This window comes from Rhineura floridana, chromosome 15 (assembly GCF_030035675.1).
Source record: "Rhineura floridana isolate rRhiFlo1 chromosome 15, rRhiFlo1.hap2, whole genome shotgun sequence".
Lineage (NCBI taxonomy): Eukaryota > Metazoa > Chordata > Lepidosauria > Squamata > Rhineuridae > Rhineura > Rhineura floridana.
Genome location: NC_084494.1, coordinates 35,380,562 through 35,404,820, shown reverse-complemented (window position 1 = coordinate 35,404,820; position 24,259 = coordinate 35,380,562). Strand labels below are relative to the sequence as shown.

Here is a 24,259-nt window from a genome sequence, read left to right as displayed (position 1 = left end):
CCTAGCCTGGCAAAGAGCACCCTGCCCCACCAGCCCAGACGTTCTCATTTTCCACAGCGCATGCAAGAGGAGACAACAGGAGACGTGAGATTTTCTGACTGTGAATAGCTGGCTGATGCTATTCCGTCATCAGCTGATAATAAATGGGAAGGAATCTGGTGTCCCTGTTCAGCTGCCCCATAGGAAAGAGATAGAAAAACCCTCTTTAACTTTGCGGGAGAAAAACACTCACCCTCATTTCATTATAAATAGTTATCATTCATATTATGTAAACATGTACATCAGCATGTATATGCTGGACATTTAGGAAAGTGAGCGCAGCACCGAAGGGTACAGCTGCCTCTTGATATGAACGGAATAACTTCATACACGGTAAAAAAAGCATCAGCAAGCTGCGGCAGAGGATGGAAGAGAAGAAATGCAGAGACACTCCACTGATGCAGCCAAGAGACTAGTAGTTTTTGTTGCCCCATCTCCATAAACTTTTGCATCCCAGCTGGTCATTAGAACAACCTGTAACAAAGAGCGTAAACCTGGGTTTGCTTATCTCCTCCTCCCTCCCAATACATTTTCCTTTTGTGTCATCTCTTTTTAGATTTGTAAGCCTGAGGGCAGAGACTGCCTTTTTGTTTTGTTTTGTTTTGCTGAAGGGTGGAATTAAAAAACAAACCTCTAAATAAACAACAAATACATAAACAAGTTGTTCATATACTGGGATTCCTTGAAAGCTAAATGCAGCTACTTCTGGTGTGAAACACTCATTTATACCAATCTGCCCCACCACTATCCCAGCACTGAAATGCACCCTCCTCTTTGTGTGGTTGCTAAGATTCACCTCGGCTGTGTGACAGAAGGAAAGCACCCTGGTTGGGTCATCCACACAGCTTCCACAGCACAAGGGTCCTCTCACCCCTCAGCCACCCTGCTGCGCCACAGAATCCCAAACTCCCAAGACAAACTGGGAAAGGCCACGGAACCTCTGGCATTCCTGAGGACGGAGCGACTAAGCTCACTGCTGACAAGGGAGCCCAATTTCCTTGGCACACTTCCACGGCCTGTTCTTTGGCTGAGCCAGCAGAGGAAGCCAAGAACATACATTGCGTGTGAATAAACAGAGAGGGCGGAAAAGAGCCCGCTCACAGCCAAGATGAAGCCAAAGCCAAGGCTAGGACACCCGGGCTTGCAGATTCACCCACTGCCCTATAAAACACATACATCTGAAAATAGAACCCAGGTGTCCTGGCAGTCAGCTGAATCTACTATACCACGCTACCACTGTGAAGTGAGAAACTGGGTTCAGTGGGTTATATTCCTTGCTCCTCTCCTCAATGCAACAAGCTTAGCCACAAGTACTTAGCCACAGTGAATAGGACTCATAAGCCCCAACTCCACATCCCACAACTTTGTACTCTAACCATGATGATGTCTATGATGTTTTAAAGTGTTTTTAGTGCTTTTGTTTGCCGCTCTGGGCTCCTGCTGGGAGGAAGGGCAGGATATAAATCAAATAATAAATACAGTAAGTAATAAAATAAATAATAACCACTAGGCCCCCAAGGTCACTCCAAAGCTGAGGAAATAACCCAGGTGTCCGGATTCCCACGTTTCCATTCTGTGCTGAGCAACTGTGGCAGAACACCAAACTCAAATTCTGTTCACAAACAAGTGCAGTTCCATCTCTTCCCACCACATAAAAACAGATTTGACTCATCCAGGACGGTTAGATATCAGACTAGAACGAAAAAGAGTTGAGTTCATATCTCCGTATGATGTAAAACTCCTCATGTGATCTTACGCCAGTCCCTCTCAGCCTAACTCATTTCACAGGGTTGTTGTGAGGAAAACATTGAGGTTGGGGGCAGGAGAGACCTTACACCTTACCCTGGGAGGATAGGTGGAATAAAAACACAATCAATTTTGCTGCCATGTGTTGTCGCAAGACATTAAACATAAATACAGCACTCCATGTAGGAACACAGAAAGTCTGCCTTATTGGTCCAATGCATAGTTATAAGATGGGAGATACTTGGCTCTGCGATACGAAATGCGAAAGGGACCTTGGAATTGTTGTTGATCACAAGCTGAATATAAGCCAATAGTGTGATGTGGGTGCAAAAAAAAAGGCCAATGCAATTTTAGGCTGCATTAACAGAAGTATAGTTTCCAAATCACATGAAGGTTCCCCTCTATTCAGCACTGGTTAGGCCACATCTAGAGTACTGCATCCAGGTCCGGACACTGCACTTTAAGAAGGATGCAGACAAACTGGAATGGGTTCAAAGGAGGGAAACAAGGATGATAAGGAGACTGGAAACAAAGCCCTATGAGGAGAGACTGAAAGAACTGGGCATGTTTAGCCTGGAGAAGAGAAGACTGAGGGGAGATATGATAGCAATCTGCAAGTACTTGAAAGGTTGCCACACAGAGGAGGGCCAGGATCTCTTCTCAGGCCAGATTTCGACAGGACATCAGGGAAAACCTCCTAACTGTTAGAGCCATACGACAATGGAAGCAATTACCTGGAGAGGTAGTGGGCTTTCCGACACTGGAGGCCTTCAAGAGGCAGCTGGACAGCCATCTGTCGGGAATGCTTTGATTTGGATTCCTGCTTTCAGCAGGGAGTTGGACTCCTTACAGGCCCTTCCAACTCTACTATTCTATGATCTCGCTCAGTACTGTCCGCACTGTCTGGTAGCAGCTCTCCAGGATTTCAGGCAGGGAGTCTCTCCCTGCCCTATCTGGAGATGCTGCCAGGGATTGAACCTGTGACCTTCTGCATGCAAGGCAGATGCTCTACTGCCGAGGAACAATTTACCACAGGAGGGGCAATTTCCAAGTCAGTTCCAAACAAATTTGGGGGAGGGGGAGACAGAGAGTGTGCAGTAAACAGGACTGAGGCGATATTGAGGCAATAACAGTGCTGCCTTTCTTTGCAGCCTGTTCAGATAGGAAACATGGAGGCGTCTGGCTCAATCAGCCAGCTAACGTTGCCCCCATCCGTGTGCAGAAGCCAGCTCTGGGCAAGCCTGATATCTGGGTGTCACTGCTGCTGCTGCCATTCTCCCCCACCCCGACCTTTGGGAGAGGCATCACCACAGCAGCAGGCCGAATCCCCTTGGGCACCAGGCAGGCCTGGACCTGATGCGAGCTCCGCCGAGGCCCCCGGGGCCTGCAGCCTCAGCGAGGCCTAGCTCTCTCTCTCCATTTGCAAAGCAGCAGCACCTTTCCAGCCGCCTGCCTGCCCACCCCCATTTCTTTCTCTGCTTGGAAGGCATCCCAGAGGCCCCTCGCTCAGGCCAGGCCTACGTGAGCAGAGCGACGGGAGGGGGCCCGGGCTTGGCCAGGAGCAGCCAACCAGCGCCCGGCCTTTTTCCTGTTTGCCTGCTAATTTCGGCTGGGAACACTGCACTGCCATTGGGCGCCGGGCTATAATGCGCAAGACTTGGGCCCTTTGCCAGATGGGCTGGCGTTGGCAGGGTCACCAAGCCGCTCTTGCCTTGGGGCGGGGGCTGCAGCCCACTGTGAAAATGAGGGAGAACGTGAGAGCCCCAAAGAAGAAAAACAGCCGGCTGTGATAAATATATCGGGGAGGGGGGAGAGAGGGGGGATTGCATTTTAAAAGTACAAGTCCTTCCAAAACCTCTCAACAGAAATATCACACTCATCTCTCAGAGACATTCAAATCCTCTTCGCAACTATTCAAATACACACCAAGTTGCAGGCAATGTTATCCTGAGGGAACACCAAAAATATCTCAGGCATTGCTGCAGCTTCGTTTTGTATTCGAATAGTGCACTTTTCTAAACATAACTAAGGGGCAGATTCGGTCCCCTGTACTTAAGGTAAAATAAAAAATCCCCTCTCCCCTTTTAAAAATAATCTGAGATTTTACCTTTTGATGGCAAATTAGATGAGAAGGCCTGCTATGTGACACACACACACACACACGGTTTGACACAAAATAGATGACATAAAATAAAAAACTCCCACCGCATTTACACACACCAGCTCTCCCCTTGCAGCAGGGCTCTGCTTTTCAGCGTTCCGCTAATACGGCGGCTTTCAGTTAGAGTAAGGTCCCACTCATACCATGCTTGTTCCGTTTTTACAGCATTTTCCGGGCATCGGGCGCCATTTTATTGACAGAGTTCTGCTTTTCGGCGGGTTTTGCTTTTAGGCGAGGGTCTGGAACGTAACCCGCCATATGAGTGGGGCCTTACTGTACGGAGATATCCCCATGTGATTCCCCCTCTCCTCTGATCATTTCCCTCACCTATACAAGAAGTAATAAGTTTGCACTCAGGGGCTCTTCTGCGCCAAATAACATGTAGAGTAACTGCTAACGCTGGATTTCGACCTCGAGACCACCAACCTGCCACTGCACCCCTTTGCCTGTGAGAATGCAATCTGGGGAGAGGGAACAACCTACCATTTTTGCTCTCTTTAATACACACCACTACTTAGCCAGGTATTTGTAAAATCACATACTGGCAGCCCTGTGTGACAGCCCAGGGCGAGGGTGTAAGAAAAAAAACCCTCTCCATTTTCAATGTGAGAAACCAAAGGGACCATCCTCCACAGGCCTTTATGTCAATTAGGGGATCCTTCTGTTGACCACCAGGCATTGGCATAGAAACACAGGAATCTGCCTTATCCCTTTGGTAAGTATTATCTACACTGACTGGCAGCAACTCTCTAGGGTTTCTGACAAGAGCCTTTCCCAACCTTACCTGTCAATGCCAGGGATTGAACGAGGAACCTTCTGCTTGCAAAGCAGATGCTTTGCCACTGCGCTGTGGCTCTTCCCTTTCTAGCCAATGCCTCACCCTAACAGTGGGGCCGGCCCTGGTTTTTCAAATAGTTTCAAATACCCATTTATTTGATAAGAGGCAACAATGGAGTAAGAGAAGGCTGTACATGCCCGCAATGGTAAAACAAACCACAAACCCTCTCTTGAACCACTTTCAACTCTCTGAAAAACAATGGTTCTATCTCCAGCCATGGTTTGTCTTCCACTCCAGGAGCAAAACAATTAGGGAGGAAGGTGGGCAGGTGACATCACTGAGAGGTACAATGTCACCCAGTGACCACCAGCTGCTGTGTCCTACTCTAGGGCCGTACTAAAAACATTGGGGTGATTCAGACTTAGCCCCAAACCATGGTTTCCCATTATGGGAACAAGCAAGGATGATGTTCAGGGTCACACATCTGTGTGCCCTCTCAAACATCCCACAATTCCCTCCTTCCAGTCCTGCTCTGAGGCAAACCCTTGCTTCCTCCTTCTACCTACAGCTTGTGCTTTTCCTGAAAACCAGGATCAAGCCAAGGTGTGCAACCCTGGTTTGCAGGGCAGGCACATTCCTGGTCAGTTTGGGGGCTGGCAGGAAGGACACGCTATGAAGCCAGGATTGGATGGAGGGGAATCATTGTGCACGAGGGGAGGAAGGGGCCCATAACTGCTTTGCCATTGTGGCCCAAATCACGTGGATAAAACGTTCAGACAGCAGCAAGCAAAAAGCAGTCTGATACTGAAATTGCTTAAAAAGGTGCCAGTCGCATTTCACAAAGAGCAAGAAAAATGCATATCTCCCTCCCCCCTCACCCCTTGACCCTGAAGAGGATCCTGGGCAAAAAGTATCCCAGCACATCACTGTGCCCATTAAAATCAATGCTGGTGATCAAAGCACGGTTGAGCAACTGAAATGCCCTTGAACCCTGTCAAGGCACTCATTATGTGGTACAGATACAAACGGATGTTCCCCTTTAAAGGAGTGGAGGGAAGCTTAGTGATCTATAATGGGATGAGGGTGGACAGCGTACAGCAATGAATCTCCAGAGGTGAAAGACAGCATATCAGTTACAGTGAGAGGATCTGCAAGCCAGAAATCCTACATTTCATTTCCTAAACGTTTTTTCACCCAGAGTCCAGCAAGGGTTGGAAGGCAGGATCTTTCATTTGGGAAGGCAAGTGTATCACAGAATCATAGAATAGTACAGTTGGAAGGGGCTACAAGGCCATCAAGTCCAACCCCCTGTGCAAATCAAAGCATTCCCGACAGATGGCTCTCCAGCTGCCTCTTGAATACCTCCAGTGTTGGAGAGCCCACTACCTCTCTAGGTAATTGATTCCATTGTCATATGGCTCTAACAGTTAGGAAGTTTTTCCTGATGTCCAGTCGAAATCTGGCTTCCTGCAACTTGAGCCCATTATTCCGTGTCCTGCACTGTGGGACGATCGAGAAGAGATCCCGGCCCTCCTCTATGTGACAACCTTTCATGTACTTGAAGAGTGCTATCATATCTCCCCTCAGTCTTATGGCGACCCTATGAATCAGCGACCTCCAGTAGCATCTGTCATGAACCACCCTGTTCAGATCTTGTAAGTTCAGGTCTGTGGCTTCCTTTATGGAATCAATCCATCTCTTGTTTGGCCTTCCTCTTTTTCTACTTCCTTCTGTTTTTCCCACCGACCTAGCGCTCTCCAAATGTTTTGGGCTACAACTGTGGTGCCTGGGGTTGATGGAAGTTGTAGTCCAAACCCTCTGGAGAGCAACAAGTTAGGGAAGGCCAAAAGACAGAGAGAGAATTGGATGTGGGAGACTGCCCTGAGAACCCCTTTCAGACAAAAAGCCCAATGGCTCCAGGTATTCAAGAGCTCTTGAAAAGCAGTCCCTCCTAGCCCCAGTTTAGTCATGGGCATGCAAAATAAAAGATGAAGAGTGTCGTTGAGCGTGTACAAAGCCTTTTCTTCTAACACTGTGTGATCACAGCCAACTTCAACACATCTGAGTTGAGGGAAAGGCATTACCTCTCACTCTATGAGATCATATCAAAGATTACTCCCAGGAGTGTTCGCATGGCATACCGCAGCCCACATACACACACTAGCAGGGGAGACGGCAGCAGCAGATCCATGGTGGGTACCCTCAACAGTCTCGGGCCCAGGCTTATACCCAACCCTACTCACCGTTGGTGCCTCTCACACTGAGCAGCCTTGAGCAAGTCACAAATCTCTCCACCTAACCTACCTTGCAGGGCTCTTGTGAAGATAAAAACAAGGTAGCCCTATGCATAACATGCTGAGATCCTTGGAGGAAAGGTAGACATAAAATAAATAGCGTAAGATTGGAAGAATTCCACACTAGGGTGTAAGGGAGGAGTTGCTCTATGGACAGAGGCTGGTACAGAGATATTCAATGCAGAAAATCATTACCAGGTAGTAGAACACTTAATGCAGAAATTATTTTATGTGGCACTCGCATCCACCCCATAAGGTCCACACATACATAGGAAGCTGCCTTATACTGTGCTCAGTATTGCCTTAATTGCCAGGCAGCGGTTTTCCAGGCTTCCAGACTGGGTACATTCCCAGCTCTAACTGGAGATGCCAAGGATAGTGGATGTAAATCATATGCTCCACCACTGAGCTACGGTCCTTTTATTCCCCCCCCCCCATTTTAGAGACTGGAAATCATCATCAACAGTGGTGTGCCGGACTGGGTTACCCAAAGGACCACCTATGTCCAGTATCAACCCCAGTTATTATTATTATTTATTAGATTTATTAGACGCCCATCTGGCAGAGATTAATCTGCCACTCTGGGCGACATACAACAAAACACAAATCCATTCCATATAAAAACATAAACAGAGAACATTAAAAAATTAAACCCCCCTAGAACTGCAATCTGCCAGCCTAAACCCCCTCCCATGCCTGGTTAAAGAGCCAGGTCTTCAAGGCTCGTCGAAAACACAGCAAGGAGGGGGCCTGGCGGAGGTCGGTTGGCAAGGAGTTCCAAAGTGAGGGAGCCACGACTGAGAAGGCTCTAGACCTGGTCCTCACCAATCTAGCTGCTTTTATGGGGGGAATAAGAAGTAGACAATTCGTGGATGATCTTGTTAGCTGACGCCCCTGGTGAGAGTGGAGGCGTCCCTTTAGGTAGAGTGGGTCAGCTTCAAATAGGGCCTTAAGTTCTTTACAATGAGCTTCTGAAACCCTGCTGAAGTGCTCACCTACTCATGTAGGGTGACAGGCAAACAGACAAGGGCTGTTTGGTGAAGGCCCCGTAACTGTGGAATATGATCCCACATGATTTCAGGCAAGTCCCATTTCTAGATATTTTAAAATGGACTCTTTAAAGGCTCGTCTTTTTACTGTGGTCTTTCACGGCTAACCATAATCAGTAGAGTTGATTTTGATACTTTTATACAAACCTGAACTATTGTTGTACTTTTTGGGTGGCTTTGAGCAGGGTGTCGATACAATAATGCTTGCAATGATTTGGATGTTTCGAAATAATTCTGAACCATATTTTATTGTGCATAACCTGTGAACCACTCTGAGGTTTTTTTTTCTTGAAAAGCAGTACACATTTGTTAGGACTAGGAAGGATGGGCATTTCTCCTATAAGACTCCTGCACCACCTCCTAGGACATAATGCTAACATCAGCCCCCGCCCCCAAGCAACTCTGAACTTTGGGTGCTCACAGAGGCTAGATTTGAGCCAGGCCTCAGCCCTAGAGCTGACCCTGGAATATACAAAGCAATAAAAAAATTCCTCTTGAGCATGCACAGAATACAGTTACCTCCCAAGAGGGTAATCAAAGCCAGCCACTTGCAGGCTGGAAGGGCACCGCTCTTTTTTTTTTCCAGGCTAGCATGAGCCAGGATACTTATTTTTGAAAAATAATCGCTGAGTGGGTACACATTCTTGTACTGAAGGCTCCCTTACATCTAAAAGGAGCAAAAAATAATTCCCCTATTAGATCTGCCCCCTGTAAGGTTCATTTGGCATCAACAGTTTACCCCTTGTTAGCTTAATTACAGTTAAAAAGAGAGAGAGAGAAATGAGATCACCAGGCCAAAATAAAACAACACAATTCTTACGTCCTAGAGGACCAAATACCTCCATCCTTTCCAGTGACTCCTGCTGGTCATTCAGATCCACCACATCTTCCCTGGCAGTGGGGCTTGAACACCAATCTTTCACATTTCATCACTGCTTATCCCAGAAGCCAAAAAAAAATGCATAAAAATAATGCACATGCAGTCAATTAGTCAGTTATCCAGATCACAAGAGGAGGAAGCTGAGATACGGTCTCAAAACGGACGGCTTGCAGCGAGACTCAGGAAGAGAACCCAGGCGTCCTGGCAACCCCTCTGATCCAAGCCCCTGACACAACTCCTTCCTCAGGCCTCAACATTCCAGGAGTTATTTATCTCCGAGTTCCAAGTCTCAGTGCCAGCCTCAGATCATCAGAGGCTGTTGCTACCATCCCCAAAATGGCAGAAGAACAAAAAACAACTCTTCAGTCCTTACTCAAATCCACTCGACTAAATTCTCTCTCTTGCCAACCAGGGAAAGGGCCACACTTGTAGCTATTCCTCTGTCCCCACCAACAGAAGAAATAAACCTCAAGTGTCTACCACGTAAAAAAAAAAAACAGCCCAAAACCAAAACTACAACTTTGTCCAAATTCTGATGATCAAAATGCAGGTCACGAACGAGGCGAGAAACCGACTCACCCCAAGTTCTGGATTCATGCACGTCAGCTCAAGCCTAAGCAGATTAGTGCCAACCTATTTTTTGACACCAATACGCAGTGTCGGATGAGTCCCAGGGCTGACCATCCCTGTACAAGCCAATACCAGCTTGGGGACCCCAACACAGTTTGGGTTAGCTGGGCCTGGAGAGCCACAGACCCCCAAGTGGATCCTTTGTTGGAAAAAAGAACAGCTACTTCAGCCAGGAGCCACAGAAAAGTCGACCGAAAAAAACACAATGACAGAAGTGAAGACAGTGCATGAAATTTTGAAAATGCACAGAAGGAAAATGAGGGAAATGGTGGATGAGAAAGAGAGGGCAACGAACAGGCCAGGGAGGGCAAGAAATGGAAAAAGGCAGAATGCGTGAAAAGGAAAGGAGAGAAATCTTAAGGAAGAACACAAAAACATTCCAAAGGAAGGAATACAGCTGGGATGTGAATAGGGAAAACAACAGAACAGCTGCAGAACGTGGAGGAAGGAGAAAACACAGATTAAAAAAGAAAGGGAAAAGGTCACGTGTGGACGAGAGAAGACACAGAACAGAAGAAGAGGTGGGGGGAAACCCACATGAATGGGAAACCAACAGAAGAGAGGAGAGGGTGGCTGGGGAACGTGTGCATGAGGAAGTCAATGGACAGATGAGAGAAGAGAGATCCTAATCAAGGGAAAGGGGAGCAAAGCGGGGAGGAGGAACGTGGACAAACAGGAGGAAGAGATGGCCAGAAACGCATGAAAGGAGAGAAAGAAAAGCGACGAGGAGAGCAGCCAAGCCAGCCATACATCTGCTCTCACAGCCTCCTACCCCTGGCAGTGCCACACTCACCATCCAACGGCGTTCTCCCCTCGGGCAACCTGCCTCCAGGGCCTCTTTTCTGCCCTGTGGCCCCATCTGCCCCCACAGTCCACCAGTTGACCACCGCCTCGCTGCCAACCACAAGCCGAGAGTGCTCCTCTCCAAACAGGAGCTGCCCCCTACCTCCACCCACCGCGTCACGGCCTGGCACAGGGCCGGGAACACGTGATGCACACAAGTCCCGTCATGTGTTCGTCCTGTGGCACACGAGGTCCACCGGCTTCCCTGCCCAAAGGGAAACAGTCAAACAGCAGAGGCCGAGGAGGAAGGACATGTTCGAGGAGGAGGCTGGGTTGGGACCGATGCCAGTCCATCCGCCTGCAAGTGGAGAAATGCTGAAGGGAAAAGCCAGAGCCAGCGAGTTCTCAGAATGCCACAAGGGGGAGCTGTTGGAGGGGTGGGGGAGAAGGAGGGACCCATGCCAGGGAAGTCACACAGAGGCAGACGAGAATATCCAGCTCCGGAAGGAACGGCCGGGCATGATGCACAGCAGAAAACTTGCTGTAAATGGACGGACCGGATTCAAAACCGTCCCCCAACTCAACCACAAAGCAGCCTTCCCAAAGGCACGATCAGGGGCTGGGCGTCAGCAGTGGGTGGCACACTCTGGACAGGCACCGAGGGTTGCAGGAGTTTATCTCCAGGGCCAGCAATAGGATGGGGCACATAAGTACTCAAGAATGGCGAGAGATCCCACAGCTGGATTTCGCTTGTAAAAAGTTCAAGTCCCACAGGGGAAGCTTGCAGGTCTTATGTGAAATCCTTTTTTTTCCTTCTTTTTTTTAGGAAGAAGAAAAAAATCATGGGCTGTCCCTACCTCAGCCAGCAGGGGACAATGCCGTGGTGGGCAGGAAAGGCAATACATGAAAAGCAGCTGAGATCTGCCGCAGAAGCACTGTGGATTTAATAAGGGGTGGAGAACCTAATAAATCTCAGAGATTGCCGTTTGGGAGAAGTGGAAGCGAGGGGTCAAGGGCTGGCACTGGGGCTCAAGAGCTCAAGGGTCTTCCTCCAGCTCTCTGAAAGGAGTGGTAACTAGTGAGTACAGTGAGGGAACTATGATTTGACAGGTGCAGATTCCTTTAAAGGGCTATTCCAGGAAACAGCACTTCTGAAGAAACCCACGAGATATTCTTTCAGATTCCAAAACACTTCCCTTACTTTTGACACTTTGAATGGTACACTCATTCTGGGAGTGACTGAGTACGTCTGCACCCTGGCAAGCTCTCCGTTCCTGATTTAACAACAGTTAACTATAGATCTGTAGCCTGCAAAGCAAAAAGCAAAACAAAGGATAAAGCACACACAATTAGGTCCATATTGGCCCTGTGCCCTTGGAAGCCAGTGGCATGATGCCAATTTTGTCATACCTGGCAACAGCGGCCAAGATCGTCAACGGGACATCCGGCGCGGCTAGTTCTGCAGCCAGAACGGAGCGACAGCAGCAACACACCCACCTGGGCACATTGGCGCTGCCATGGCTACATGCCCTGTTTCCTCTGGTCAACTCTACTGGCAGCCCACTTCCACACCCGCTGCCTACCAACTTCCAAGGACCTACTTTTCACAAAGTTGAAAAGCCCACGGGACAGAACCTTGTGTATAAAGTTGTCATTTCCCATACCTGTATCTCACCCTCCCGCAAAAATATCTTGGCCTCCCTGATCCTTCTTGCCGTGACCCAATTCTGGGACAATCTCCGCAGATTTGACCTACATCTGGAATGCCTCATGACTGCCTCTGTGCCACAGGGGCTGGTATACCTGTTCCAAAATCTCCTGCCACTGCCTCATTTTAAAAGTCCTTCGGGAACCCCCAAAAGCTCACACATTCTCCATGCAAACATTCTCCATGCCAACAGCTGCCCCGCAACTATAAGCCCACTTCCTCTCTCCGTAACTTTGTTGGTGATTTCAGCTTGCCAACCCTCTCCGCCACAGTACTGAAAGCTTTCAGCAGCTCCAACAGCTGAGGCAAAAACAAAACAATTTTTCCCAGTTGAAAACATCCTTATATTTTTAAAGTAGTAGTTGTAGTAGTACTAAGTAATTGGATGCCCCTTTCACTGTCCCAGCATTTTTCCCTTTTGAGAATTCCTCTCCTCTGCTACTGTACAAAGACTCCTGCGGACTCACTTCTGCCAAAGGCGTACAGACTTAAAAGTGGCATTTCGTGATGCTCTTTGCTGTCCTCTTAAGTGTCCATTTAAATGTATACAGAACATCAGAGAGTGCCACAGATGTAATAGAGCAGAGGAGTTTCTGAGCATATTAAAAACAAAAAGCCTTCTTCCTTGTACTGTTCTAGACACACACACGCACACAAAATCTAATCCATATGCTTAAATTATTCAGCCGGGGTCTGAAGGCAGCCAGCACAGAGAGGCCATGATAAAAGATTGCAGCACTGTAAACAAGGTATGCGGGGAGATTAAATGCACAGATGCTAGAGAGAGGCAGAGAGAGACACTCATCGCCTCTGTCCTTCCCTTCTTGGGCCTGTTCCATGATATGTACCTTGCTGGCAACCAGCCTGTGGCTGGTGACGGAATCAGGCTTAAAATCCCTCTTCCCCCGCACTGCCTAATTGCTGATTTACATTTGGCACAGATCCCCACTGTAATCTACTAGATCTCCTTGCAGCCAAGAGGACATTTTTGCCTTCATTCCTACCTTCCAGCTCTGCAGAAGTGCACATTCCCTGCTACTGAGGGCCCCCTCGGATGACATTGACTAGCCACAGGCATAAAACAAAAAAAAAGAAAGAAAGAAAAAAGCTAGCCATTCCATTAATTAAATAATAATAATGATAATACGGTCACAGACCCAAGCTCTCTCTCCCTCCCCCCCCAAAAATGCACATCAAGGCTCCAGAAAACCTCTCTTTAGGGATCGGTGCAAAAAGCTCCTTTCACATACTAGAGAAGTTTTTTAGGAGAGGAAAGAGTTGGACCTTCTCAGGAAAAATCGGGAGGTGGTGGTCGCCTGGGCAAGGAAGAAGCAAGAGAGGGCTCCGGCTAACCCCCGACAGGGAGCCCCAAAGCACACCAACGGGGGTGGGTTTTTTTAATGCACACAGTCCAGTTTGGAACCTGCTGAGTCTGCACATCCCCCCCAAAATAGATCTAAATCGCCCCAGCGCTGGGGGGGGGTGTTAAGGGACCCTTACAGACACGCAACCCGGGCGCAATCCTCTCCCCTCCTCTGCCCCCCTGCCCAACTTGGGGCTTGCAACTTGCTGGCGCATCCTGCCCCTCTGAAGCACCTCGCTCTTGGGCGTCCCCCAAGCCCCCCAGGGGGAAGGGGCTTCGCGCCCTTCCCCGCCCTTACCTGGGGCACGGCAAGCCATTCTCCATGGCTGGCTGGCTGGCTGTCCTCCTGCCCGGGTCCAACCGCTTCGCCTCGCTCTGCTCCGCGCTCTCTCGCCCTCCTGCCGCTCCGCCGGCGCGCCTTTCCTCGCCCCCCCCGAAGCCCACTCCCCTTCAGGCTACTCCCACCGCCCCTCCCCCATCCATGTCATTGGCTCCCCCTCCCACCCCCCAAGGCTGCCCCCCCTCCCAGCAATGCAGATTCAGGAGACTTTTGGCACGCCTCCTTCTGTTTATGTGCGCGGCGATTGGGTGCTGGGGGCGTCACTCGAAGACCCAAGGGGGCTCGCTCCCTCCCCCCCTATCTGCCGGCAGAGGGCGAGGGTGCCCCACTGCGGCTGCGGACGGGAGCTCCCCGGGGGGCGGGATGGGCAGAGATTGCAGGGCAGGCTGCTTGGCAAGCGGCGCTCTCCGCCAGGCTGGTGTTAATCCGGAGTCGCACGGTTTCTTTCAGTAAACTGCACCCGGATCCGTTTTCGGAGGCCAAGGCTGCCCTCACAGTTACCTGGGAGTAGAACCCGCTGAAAGCAAGTGGGTGGACTACTTCGGAGTCATTAAACTGGCCTCAGCACAAAAGAGAGTGACTCCGGATTGAGTCTGCAGTCCTGTGTGCACGCTTATTTGGCAATAAACCCCAGTGAAGCTTGGTGAGATTGCCTTCTGAGTATAGCATTGCACCTGTCACTGGATGCATAAACCAACCTTCAGCTCAATGCGGAACAATGGGGTGAGATCCGGGGGGGAGGGGAAGATTAATCAAGCTCTATGAGAAAAAGGGAGCGACTCCGAATCTTGGCGTGAATTCGGATTTAGAAAACCAAACCGACGCCGTTCGTTTCCTCGCAGTGTTCAGTGCTGCAGCTGGACAGGAGCTTCCCAGGGGCACAGGAAGCGGCCTTGTACCGAGTCAGACCATTGGCCCGCCTAAGCCAATATCGTCTACACTGACTGGCAGCGGCTCACCAGGGTTTCAGGCAGGGGGAAGCCCGCAAGGCCTTACCTGGAGATGACTGAGCCCAGGCCCTTCGGAATGGCGAGCAGCTGCTCCGGCCCTTCCTCTCGGTGCACCTCCATCTTCTCCCACTTTTCACCTCCTCTTGAGGTTTGCTTTGGGGAACGGGGCAGAATTAAGGTCAATCACGTGCACGCGGCCATCTAGACGGGTCCGCTCGGACGTTCACCCCACGGAGTTTAGCGCGACTTCCTGCGCCAGCAGAGTTTACGTCCTGCGCCCACTCCAAGTCTGCGCGGCCAGGTGACTATGGAGGATCGCAGCCTTAAAACAGCCACCCTAGAGGTGGGAACGATTGTATCTATGCGCCCCCGTGTGGCGAGATAAAGTTCCTGCAGCCATCTTTTTCTCTTCTTTTTTTTGCAGTGAAACATTTCCAGCGACTGAAAGGTGCGGTTCTACACCCATTTTAGGCAAGGCTATGTTATATTTTGTTGATTATTTTTAAATGCATTTATATATTTATTTTATTTGAATCGCTAATTTGCTGCTGTTCAGCCGAAGATCTCAGAGTGACATGCAACGCTATACAACGGGGCAATAAAATAGCTAACAAGCTTTCAAAGGCGTGCAGACTTCAGGCTTGCAGCAAAGGATGTTATTCTCCACCTATGGCTGCCCACTCACCCCCCAAAAAAAAATACTACCAAAGGAATGTTGCTTATCAGTAATCTGGACGGGGGGACAGCTGGAAGTGCCGTGCAAGAAGAGTCAGAAATAAACAGAAATGTAAAATGTTATTTATTTATTTATTTATTTATTTATTTATGAGATTTGTTAGCCGCCCATCTGGCAGAGGTTAATCTGCCACTCTGGGCGACTTACAACCAAACACAAGTACATTCCATATAGACATAATCAAAATCCTAAAAATTAGAGATTAAAAATTAAAAGCTTTAACTATAAATGTCTACAAAACACTCTCTATGATTGGATATTAGTAATGGTGAGAAATGTCTGAAAGAGAAAGGGAAACAGAACAAAATCACATCACCATCTTTTCACAAATCAGTTACAAACACAGAATACAAAAGGATAATAAATTAAAGGGTATAAACTGTAATGCTAACATCTGTATCCTCAAATACTTCATCAAGCATTGTTGAAACTTTATAATGTCTGTGCCATCAAAATGGATTATTTGGATTGTCATATTATGTTTTGAAATGATCTAGTGTTTGAGTGTTATTATAATGAGGTACTGATTTGCATTTTGTGTCTGTTGTCTTTTTGGTGCCTATGAGAGATCTTCCTCTTCCAACAAGCCTTTCAAGCAGAGATCTTTATCCCATACTGCATCTGTATTGAAATCGTTTTTTAAATGTTTTAAATACGTTTTTATTGTTTTATAATTTGTTGTCTGCTGCCTTTGGCTCCTTTGGTAGAAAAGAGCGGTTATAAATTTAACAATACATTTTTATTGTGTTGTGAGCCACATTGGACATACTTATATGGGAAAGTAGCATACAAGTTTTAATAACAAATAAATAACTATATGTACCAGCTGCCTGAAAGGGTCATGAAAGATTGCTCCTGGTACTGCATGGTTCAATCCAGACACATGAATGATTTTCCCAGCGCAGGGGATGCCAGTTGCTGCAGATGTTTCATTTTGGGATCCAGACAGAGGCATTGGTAAGTACTTAAAATATTTGGGGCATGAGCCCACGATCAGAAAAGTGCATATAATTCACATGTGTTAATGTATATGTATAGATGCCAGTTTATAATTTAAGTGTAACAGAAGACAAGCCAACTAATTTTCCCCTCCAAATCACCCTAGCATAAATTCTTAAATTATTTTGCACCCCAGCCCAGATCACCCTAAACCAATTTCTCTTTTCCCCAATTAATTCCCCAACAAATCCTGCTATTAATAAATTGAATTCCCATTCAATTGCCCCCAAATAATCTCTAGATAAAATCATTTTAAGTTAAGTTCTTCCATATTAAAGTTCTACCCAGTAGCCCAGTTCACCCCTAAATCATTATTCCTCAAATTTATTACCTACCCAGAAACTCTTGGGGCACTTAGGGAAAGATTTAGGGGTCCACTCCTAGCAACTCCCCCTAGTCAGGGTGGTCACAAACTTCCTGCTCTGATGTATATTAGGGAACAAGGTATGGAAGAGCCTCCAAAGAAGGAGTATACTCCCATTCTCCACCAGAGGGCAGTGTTGGTTCATAATCTGGGTTCCTTGCGAAAAGTCAGTTTGTTGCCATATTAAAATCAGAGAAAAGGGGCCTGATCCACAAGTGTAACTAAAATTTCATCCTGTTTCCCCGTTTCCAACAGGACAAAAGTACCATTTCTGCAGTATATTATCCATACATTTGATTTTGGCACTGAACCAGGCATGGATAAAGTTACCGTGTTTTAAAGTATTCAAATGCATATTTTTCCATCTTTTTTCAATATATTTTCTTAACAAACAAATACAAGTTCCAATAATATCACACAGCAATTTTTGCAAAACAAATTAATCCACAGCAACCTTTTGCAAAACTCTTATCAAGTTGTGTGTCTATTTATACAACCATATTCTTGTGCATGATTTTTTCCAGAACGTAATAAAAGGCTTCCATATTGCCTTAAAATTATCTCAATTAAATATTCCTCTCTCTTCTTAACAAAATTTAAACTAGTAACATCTTTACAGGAAAAAACAACATAAATGCTTCCAGCCAAAAACTGAAAGAATTTTAAAAACCAGAGATGTAAGCAAGAAAAAAATGGCATACAATTATTATTTTGTAATAATCCTTGTTTATTTGGAAATTAATGGCCATGATGAAACTATGTGAATACAACACTACTGAACTATTGAAAACGGGGGGGGGATTTATCCAGTATTGCAACAGAAGCAATTTGCATGAAGATGTATGCTCAAAACTGTTGTTAGGGTAAAAGCAGAATTTATAACATATGTCCTTCCTTTTAAAGTTCTTTTAAAATCTTTTCTGCTTTTTTCCTTTCAATGTCCAAACAAAATGATAGATGGACATACTTATGTGCATTTCTTTTAGGATTTTATCCAGTTCCAGACTTTATTCATTTATTTTGGAAGTGTCCTATCATTCAATTTTTTAGAAATACAGTCTGTATTACCACCACAGAAGTGGTACATTATCTTACACCTCATGAGCCCAAGATACTACTTTTTGTGTTTCTAAATAATACAATTCCAGAAAATGACTTGGGGTTAATAACTAACTGCTTAACAGCTACAAAAGTAATTACGGCAAAGAACTGGGAAAAGTCTAATAAGAAAATATGATCTACTGTAACAAAGACAAAATTAAATTACTATAAGAGAATGTTGTATAAATCCATCACAGATAGATGGAAAAATAGGCATAATAAAGTGCAGTTAAAAATATCAACAAATACAAAGTAAAAAAACAAGGCATATAAAGATTAAGTAAAAACAACCAGCTATTGTTGGGTTGAACAAGGGGAAAAAAACTTTAGGACATTAATTTTAACTACCTCTGTCAAATCTGAAAATATAATGTACCATATGATGTACTGTTGTTTAATTTTTCCTCCTTTTCTTTGTTAAATGAATAGTTTAAAAAAGAGTAACAGCATATTTACAGGTCAGCTGAAGAGCCAAAGCCTGACTAAATAAAAAAAAAATTGCCTGCTGGTGGAAGATCATCGGAGACCTTTTGTAAGTTTGGATTCTTTTTTAAAGTGATAAGATTTTTTTAAAAATGTAATTAATATATTAGCCTGGCCCATCACAGCCATTTTCCAGAGCTGCTGGAGCAAGGAGGGTGATCGCTTCTTTTCTTTGGTAAGGCATGTCGTTTCAGCTACAAATACATAATATTCACAGGTACAGTCTTTAACACATTTTTGAACATCACCCCGCAAAATAATTCTTGGCTGTTCCCTTAATTGTTTGCCTGACACACTCCTGGTTATATTCAATAATTCTCCCTAATACGCTCTGGTCCAGGACTAGGCTGATTTTTAGTCTTGCATGGTAGATCCCTGTTGCAGGAGCAGAGGATCTTTTTCAGGCAAGGGCCACATTTCCTTCTGGATAACCTTCCGGGAGCCACATGGCCAGTGGTGGACAGGGCCAGAGGCAAAAGCTGCTAGAGCAATCACTCTGTATTTGGATCTTAGAGCAATAATTTTATCTTTGTACAGTAAGCTAATTTCTTCCCCCACACGCAGACAGTAGAGGCTGACCTGTCAGGGCTAATGGACTGCTGTTCCACCAAGCTCATCTTGCCTTCCGCCAGGCCTCACTTGCCTGCCTCCTTGCATCCAACCAGCCGGGGAGGTGGCCCTGCCTGTTAGCTTCTTCCACCTTAGTGTCAACAATGCCTTTGTACAGCCGGGAGGAGGATGGGGGCAAAACTAGAAAGGGCTGCCCTTGGCTGTGGCTTCCCCTCCTGCATGGGCTCCCTGCTTGCGCCCTACCAGTCCCAAGAGGCAACAGGTACCATGGCACACACACTCATGCCTCTCTATCTTCCAACCAGGCAAGCAAGAAACGTGTTCAGAGTTCCAGGACCCACCCCAGCCAGGCAAAGACAGTCAAGGAGGGCGTAGTGGGGGGACAGTGAGGGGTGTGGCCTGGGCAGAGGTCCAAGGGCCAGACAGAGAAGTCTGGAGGGGTGCATTTGGTCCCCAGGCCTGGGGTTCTCCCACACCTGTTTCAATCGTGAAGGCACAACAATTCATCTGTGTGAAGTGATCCTGAATAAGCCCTCTTGCTCAACATCTTGAAAAAGCGGGTGAGTGGGAGGATTTGCAATGTTCTGATGCTGCAGCACTGTTGAAGCCAAAGAGCTGTGACTCTGCACAGCTCCGTCAGCGTGAGAGACCTAACAGCTAAGAGTTGCCTTCCCTGTGGACACTCTGGCACACGGTCAGGTCCCCTTGGAATAAGAAGAGACAATCATGACCCAGGTAGCAGATGGGATTGCGTGATAGCCAGCATGTCAAAAGAGAAAAACTCATCTTTGCTAGAAAATCAGAGAACGGTACTGGTGACAGACCCTCAACAAGCACTCATCCTGGACAATTAATCTGGTGCAAAAAAGCAGTGCCTTGATCCACCAATCAACCCTGCTGTGACTTTTTGTTTCGCTCTGTCTACTGACACCATAATTCAGGTGCCAGATTTATGGGAATATCTTGCTGATGGATAAATCCCATCTGTCCTCACCAGGGGGCAGCGAGGCAGACGGATCCCTTCTTAACACTTCGCTAATGAGGTTGTTGAAAGAAAGCTCTTTAGCAGAAATCAGTTACCAAACACAGCAGGAGTGTGGCAGCTAACCGATTGCTCCTTGGGGTATAGCAGGATGAGAGGGAATTGGTGTGGTTATACAATTCCATGCTCTGTGACAAGAACTCAGAGACGTTTTGGGAGCCGGAAGTTGCTTAATAGCCCAGAACTCATGCCCAGGCTTATTGTCATGTTTTCAACATATCCCCAAGTGGCAGGAAGTTCCACAAGCAGCCTTACTTCCTTTAATTTCCTGTGGATGAGACAGCCCTGGAGAGCTGAGGCAGGCTTCACCAACCTGGTGCTTCCCCAGATGTTTGGGGCTCTAACTGCCATCAGCCCCGGTCAGTTTGCGAATTCTTTGTTTTTAAATTCTCATGAAAATTTGTCAGCATTTTAGTGCGAATTTCTTTTAATGCACACATTTTTGTATGCAAGTTGTCCCAATATAATGCATTTTTGTATGTTATGTTCACTAATACATGCATTTTGATGGACACTTTACCTTAGTGTGGGAGCCAGTGTGGTATAGTGGTTAAGATGTTGGACTATGATCTGGGAAACCAGGGTTCGAATCCACACACAGCCATGAAGCTCACTGGGTGATCTTGGGCTAGTCACTGCCTCTCGGCCTCAGAGGAAGGCAATGGTAAACCACTTCTGAATACCGCTTACCATGAAAACCCTATTCGTAGGGTAGCTCTGAATCCCAGCCATAAATAGATCAAATTGGGTGTCAATAGCGGTTCTTGCCACCTGTTTAGAATGGAAGGTTGATGTTTCCAGGGCGCTATCTACATTAAATTGAAAAAAAATGTCTTATGGAGAGGCAGGGTTTGTAAAGGCAGGTAGGGTGAGAAGGGAAGGGGAGGCACCAATTGTCCCTTGGCTGAAAGTCTGAGGCTAATCGGAAAGGGAACAGAGCTCTGTAAAGGTGGTTTAGTGACACAGGGAAAGGCTGTAGGGAAGCAGCAAACAGCAGCAATGAGATACCCAAAAGTGCAGACGCGAACTTGCCCGAGCAAGCTGTCTGCCACATCCCATCTGAAAATGGAAACGGTTGTGTAATGAGAACTGATACAAAAGTCTGAAAGTTCCTTGTTTGGATGCCAGATTTAGGGACATTGTTTGTCTCCATTTTGAAGTCCAGATGAAATGCCAGGACTGTGAAATAAGACTAGAAAGAGAGACTCGTATATTTAATGAGCCTGATGGGACCATGTGTCACTGGTCCTGAACGCACTGCATTGGCTGCCATTGTGCTACCAGGCTCCATTCAAGGTGTTAGTACTAGCAATCAAGCCCTAAATGGCTTGGGACCCAAGTACTGTACCTAAAAGAGTGCCTCACCCAATACAATTGGCAGGGGAGGCCCTGCTACATTGCCTGGTTGGCGTTGACCCGTGATAGGGGCTTCTTGGGGGTGGTTCCCCATTTGTGGAATGCCCTCCCTGGTGAGGTGGGTATATCCCCCTTTATTAATTTTCAGGAGGAATTTAAAAACATTCCCATTTACCTAGGAATTTTATTTATGGGTGATACTGTTCCTGGGACCTTCCAGTTCCTAGTTAGAAGATACCGTTCCTTGCTCTGAGAGTGCGTGATTGTTTGTGGATATTTTAAATATGTTATTTTATTTTAACATGTGTTTGCTGACCTTTGGGAGGAAGGATGTATTATTATCATCATCAGGCCTCTAGGCCAGTGGTTCCCAATTTTTTTTCCCCATGGACCATGTGAAAATTGCTGAGGGTTTTGGCAGATCACAACACAATTTTTATGCCTGTTTATGTGCTGTGTTAGATGTATGATTTTTTAAATTGTATTTTTATTTATTTATTTATTATATTGCATTTTAACGTACTACAGTTTGAATTTCATTGAATTCAAATTGCAATACAATCAAATACAATGTAAGAAACGAAAGAAGCAAAAAAAAAAAGAGAGCTATTCTGCTAAGGGCGGTATATAAATTGAAATAATAAATAAATAAATAAATAAATACAATTAAAAATCAGCAAGCATATTTAATGTGGGTATGCCATGGGCCACCTCAGTGAAACTTGGAGACCACTGGTGGTCTGTGGGCCACATTTTGGGAACGCCTGCTCTAGGCCCCAGAGAGTGCCCCCAGTTGTGTCAGTGGGACACACTGGAGCCTAGAGGCCTGACTCCCAGCACAATTTGGAGCCTCCTCACAGTGAGAAAAGTGTTTTGCCTGACAAAAGGGCCATAATAATGGCGGCACTTTGACAAGGCCTCTTACACCCTGTAGGAACTCTGTCTATCAAATGGCATCTTCAGCCATCGCCTAAACCTCCCAACATATGGCACAAAGCAGTTGTCGTTGCAGCGAAACCTTTTCCCTCCATTTTTGTTGTGCCAATAGCAAAGATAAAGGACTTGGGGGATGCGGCTTGAGAGGTAGTAGCTAGTACCAAGTGAGCAGCCGCAGGGTGGAGGCCCAAAACTTTCACAGACTCTGTTGGGAATTTGATCCAGGCTGAAGGGGAGCGAGGGGCAAGCAGACCCAGCTGCCCGGCTGCTGAGAGATGGGAACGAGGGGGCAGAGACGGCCAAGTGTGGAGAGACGGCAAGGGTCTGGCAGGAGGAGAGCGGGTGGGGCGTGGAGCTGAAAGAAGCAGAAAGGCTGGGAGGGTGGCAGAGCAGGAGGCAATGAGGGACTTGACAAAGCGGAGTTTTTCGTGGAAGTGAAAGGAACTGACAGGAAAGGGAAAAGAGATGGCCGCCAGGGAACAACTCCAAGGGCTGACATGGCAAGCTCTCCTGCGCGACATGTTTAATAGGAAGTCAAGGCCAGGCAAAGCTGTTTTGAGGGTGAGGCGAAAAATCAAAATGGAACGCACATGCTGAGGACACCTCCAGAGGGAAATTCTCCTGCACAACCCTGATTGAAAAGGGGTTTGTGCAAGGATTGGTGTTGAAAAGCAGGCATGTCTGTCGGTGTAGGCATGACCTCTTCCTGGGGATGCACAGAAGGGAGTTTGGGATCTTCTTCTTTTTTTTTTTTTATCATTAATTTTTATTCAAATTTTCAAAAACAAGAAACAAAGCAAAACAAAAACAATTAAACAATAAAATAAAATGTTGACTTCCGATTTGTCGCAGATCAGTTATAGGTCTACAATATATAACAATCCTATCTCTAAAATTATATTATAAAATCACTTTCCTCCAGTAGTTATCTTAATTAATCATCAAATCTCATAAACGTTATTTTATTCTTTCCACAAAAAGTCCAAGAGAGGTTTCAATTCCTTGAGAGAGATATCTTTCAATTTTTCTCCAAATAAACATATCGCTTAATCCATCTAATTCAAATCTGTTAGGCCCAATAATTTCAATAGCCATTCTTCCATTATCTATATTAATTCCATCTTCCATCTTCAATAATCCTGTTAAGTCCAGTAATTTCAGTAGCCATTCTTCCATTATCAGTATCCCATAATAATCTTGTTGTCATAGCCATAGTCCAAATAAACATATTGATTAATCCATCTCGTCAAATCTGTTAGGTCCAATAATTTCCATAACCATTCTTCCATTATCAATATTAATTCCATCTTCCATCTTCAATAGTCCTGTTAAATCCAGTGGTTTCAGTATCCATTCATCCATTATCAGTATCCCATGATGATCTTGCTGTCATAGCCATAGTCATATAACAGGAGTCTGATGGGAATTTCCCTCATCACAAATATGTCCTTGCCACAATTCTGAATATGTTGCTGAAATATTGTTGTAAAGTCACATCTCTGCTCTGGGTGCATCTCTGCTCTGTCACATATTTGTAGTTAATTCCATAACTTTTTTCTATGTCAAGCCCCATCACATCATTCCAGTCAAGAATTCTGAGTATGTTGCTGAAATATTGATGCAAAGTCATATCTCTGTTCTTCTTTTTTACAAAATGCACTGGCTCATTTCTTAAAGAGTTTCTCCACTGTCACATATCTGTTGCCAACTCCATTGATTTTTTCTATGTCAAGCTCCATCATATCATTTCAGTCCAGAAAATTATCCAAGACATTGATAACTTTACCACCAAAATCTTCATTAATTTCTTCAGAGACAACGTTGAATTCCAAACAGTAAACTTTATTTCTAACTCCATAAACTCCAAATCTTTTTCCAATTTCACATTTGTTCCAATCTCCAGGGCTTGTAGCTTCCCTATCCCATCAAACTCCTCTCTCACAGAATCCAT

General features: G+C 46.1%; 1 protein-coding gene across 3 annotated transcripts in view; it reads right to left on the bottom strand.

Moving 5' to 3' along the window:
* Positions 1–14,842, bottom strand: part of HIF3A (hypoxia inducible factor 3 subunit alpha) — a 63,091-nt gene extending 48,249 nt beyond the window's left edge. Inside the window, exon 1 of one of the 3 annotated variants that reach the window (XM_061598044.1) lies at positions 14,768–14,842. In XM_061598044.1, coding sequence (XP_061454028.1) covers positions 14,768–14,841 — 74 coding nt within the window. In that variant the 5' untranslated portion in view covers position 14,842. Of the gene's footprint in view, positions 1–10,370; positions 10,508–13,729; positions 13,805–14,767 lie in introns of those variants that run through there. The other 2 variants (XM_061598046.1, XM_061598047.1) reach the window with 2 other exon arrangements.
* Between the last annotated feature and the right edge of the window lie 9,417 nt (positions 14,843–24,259).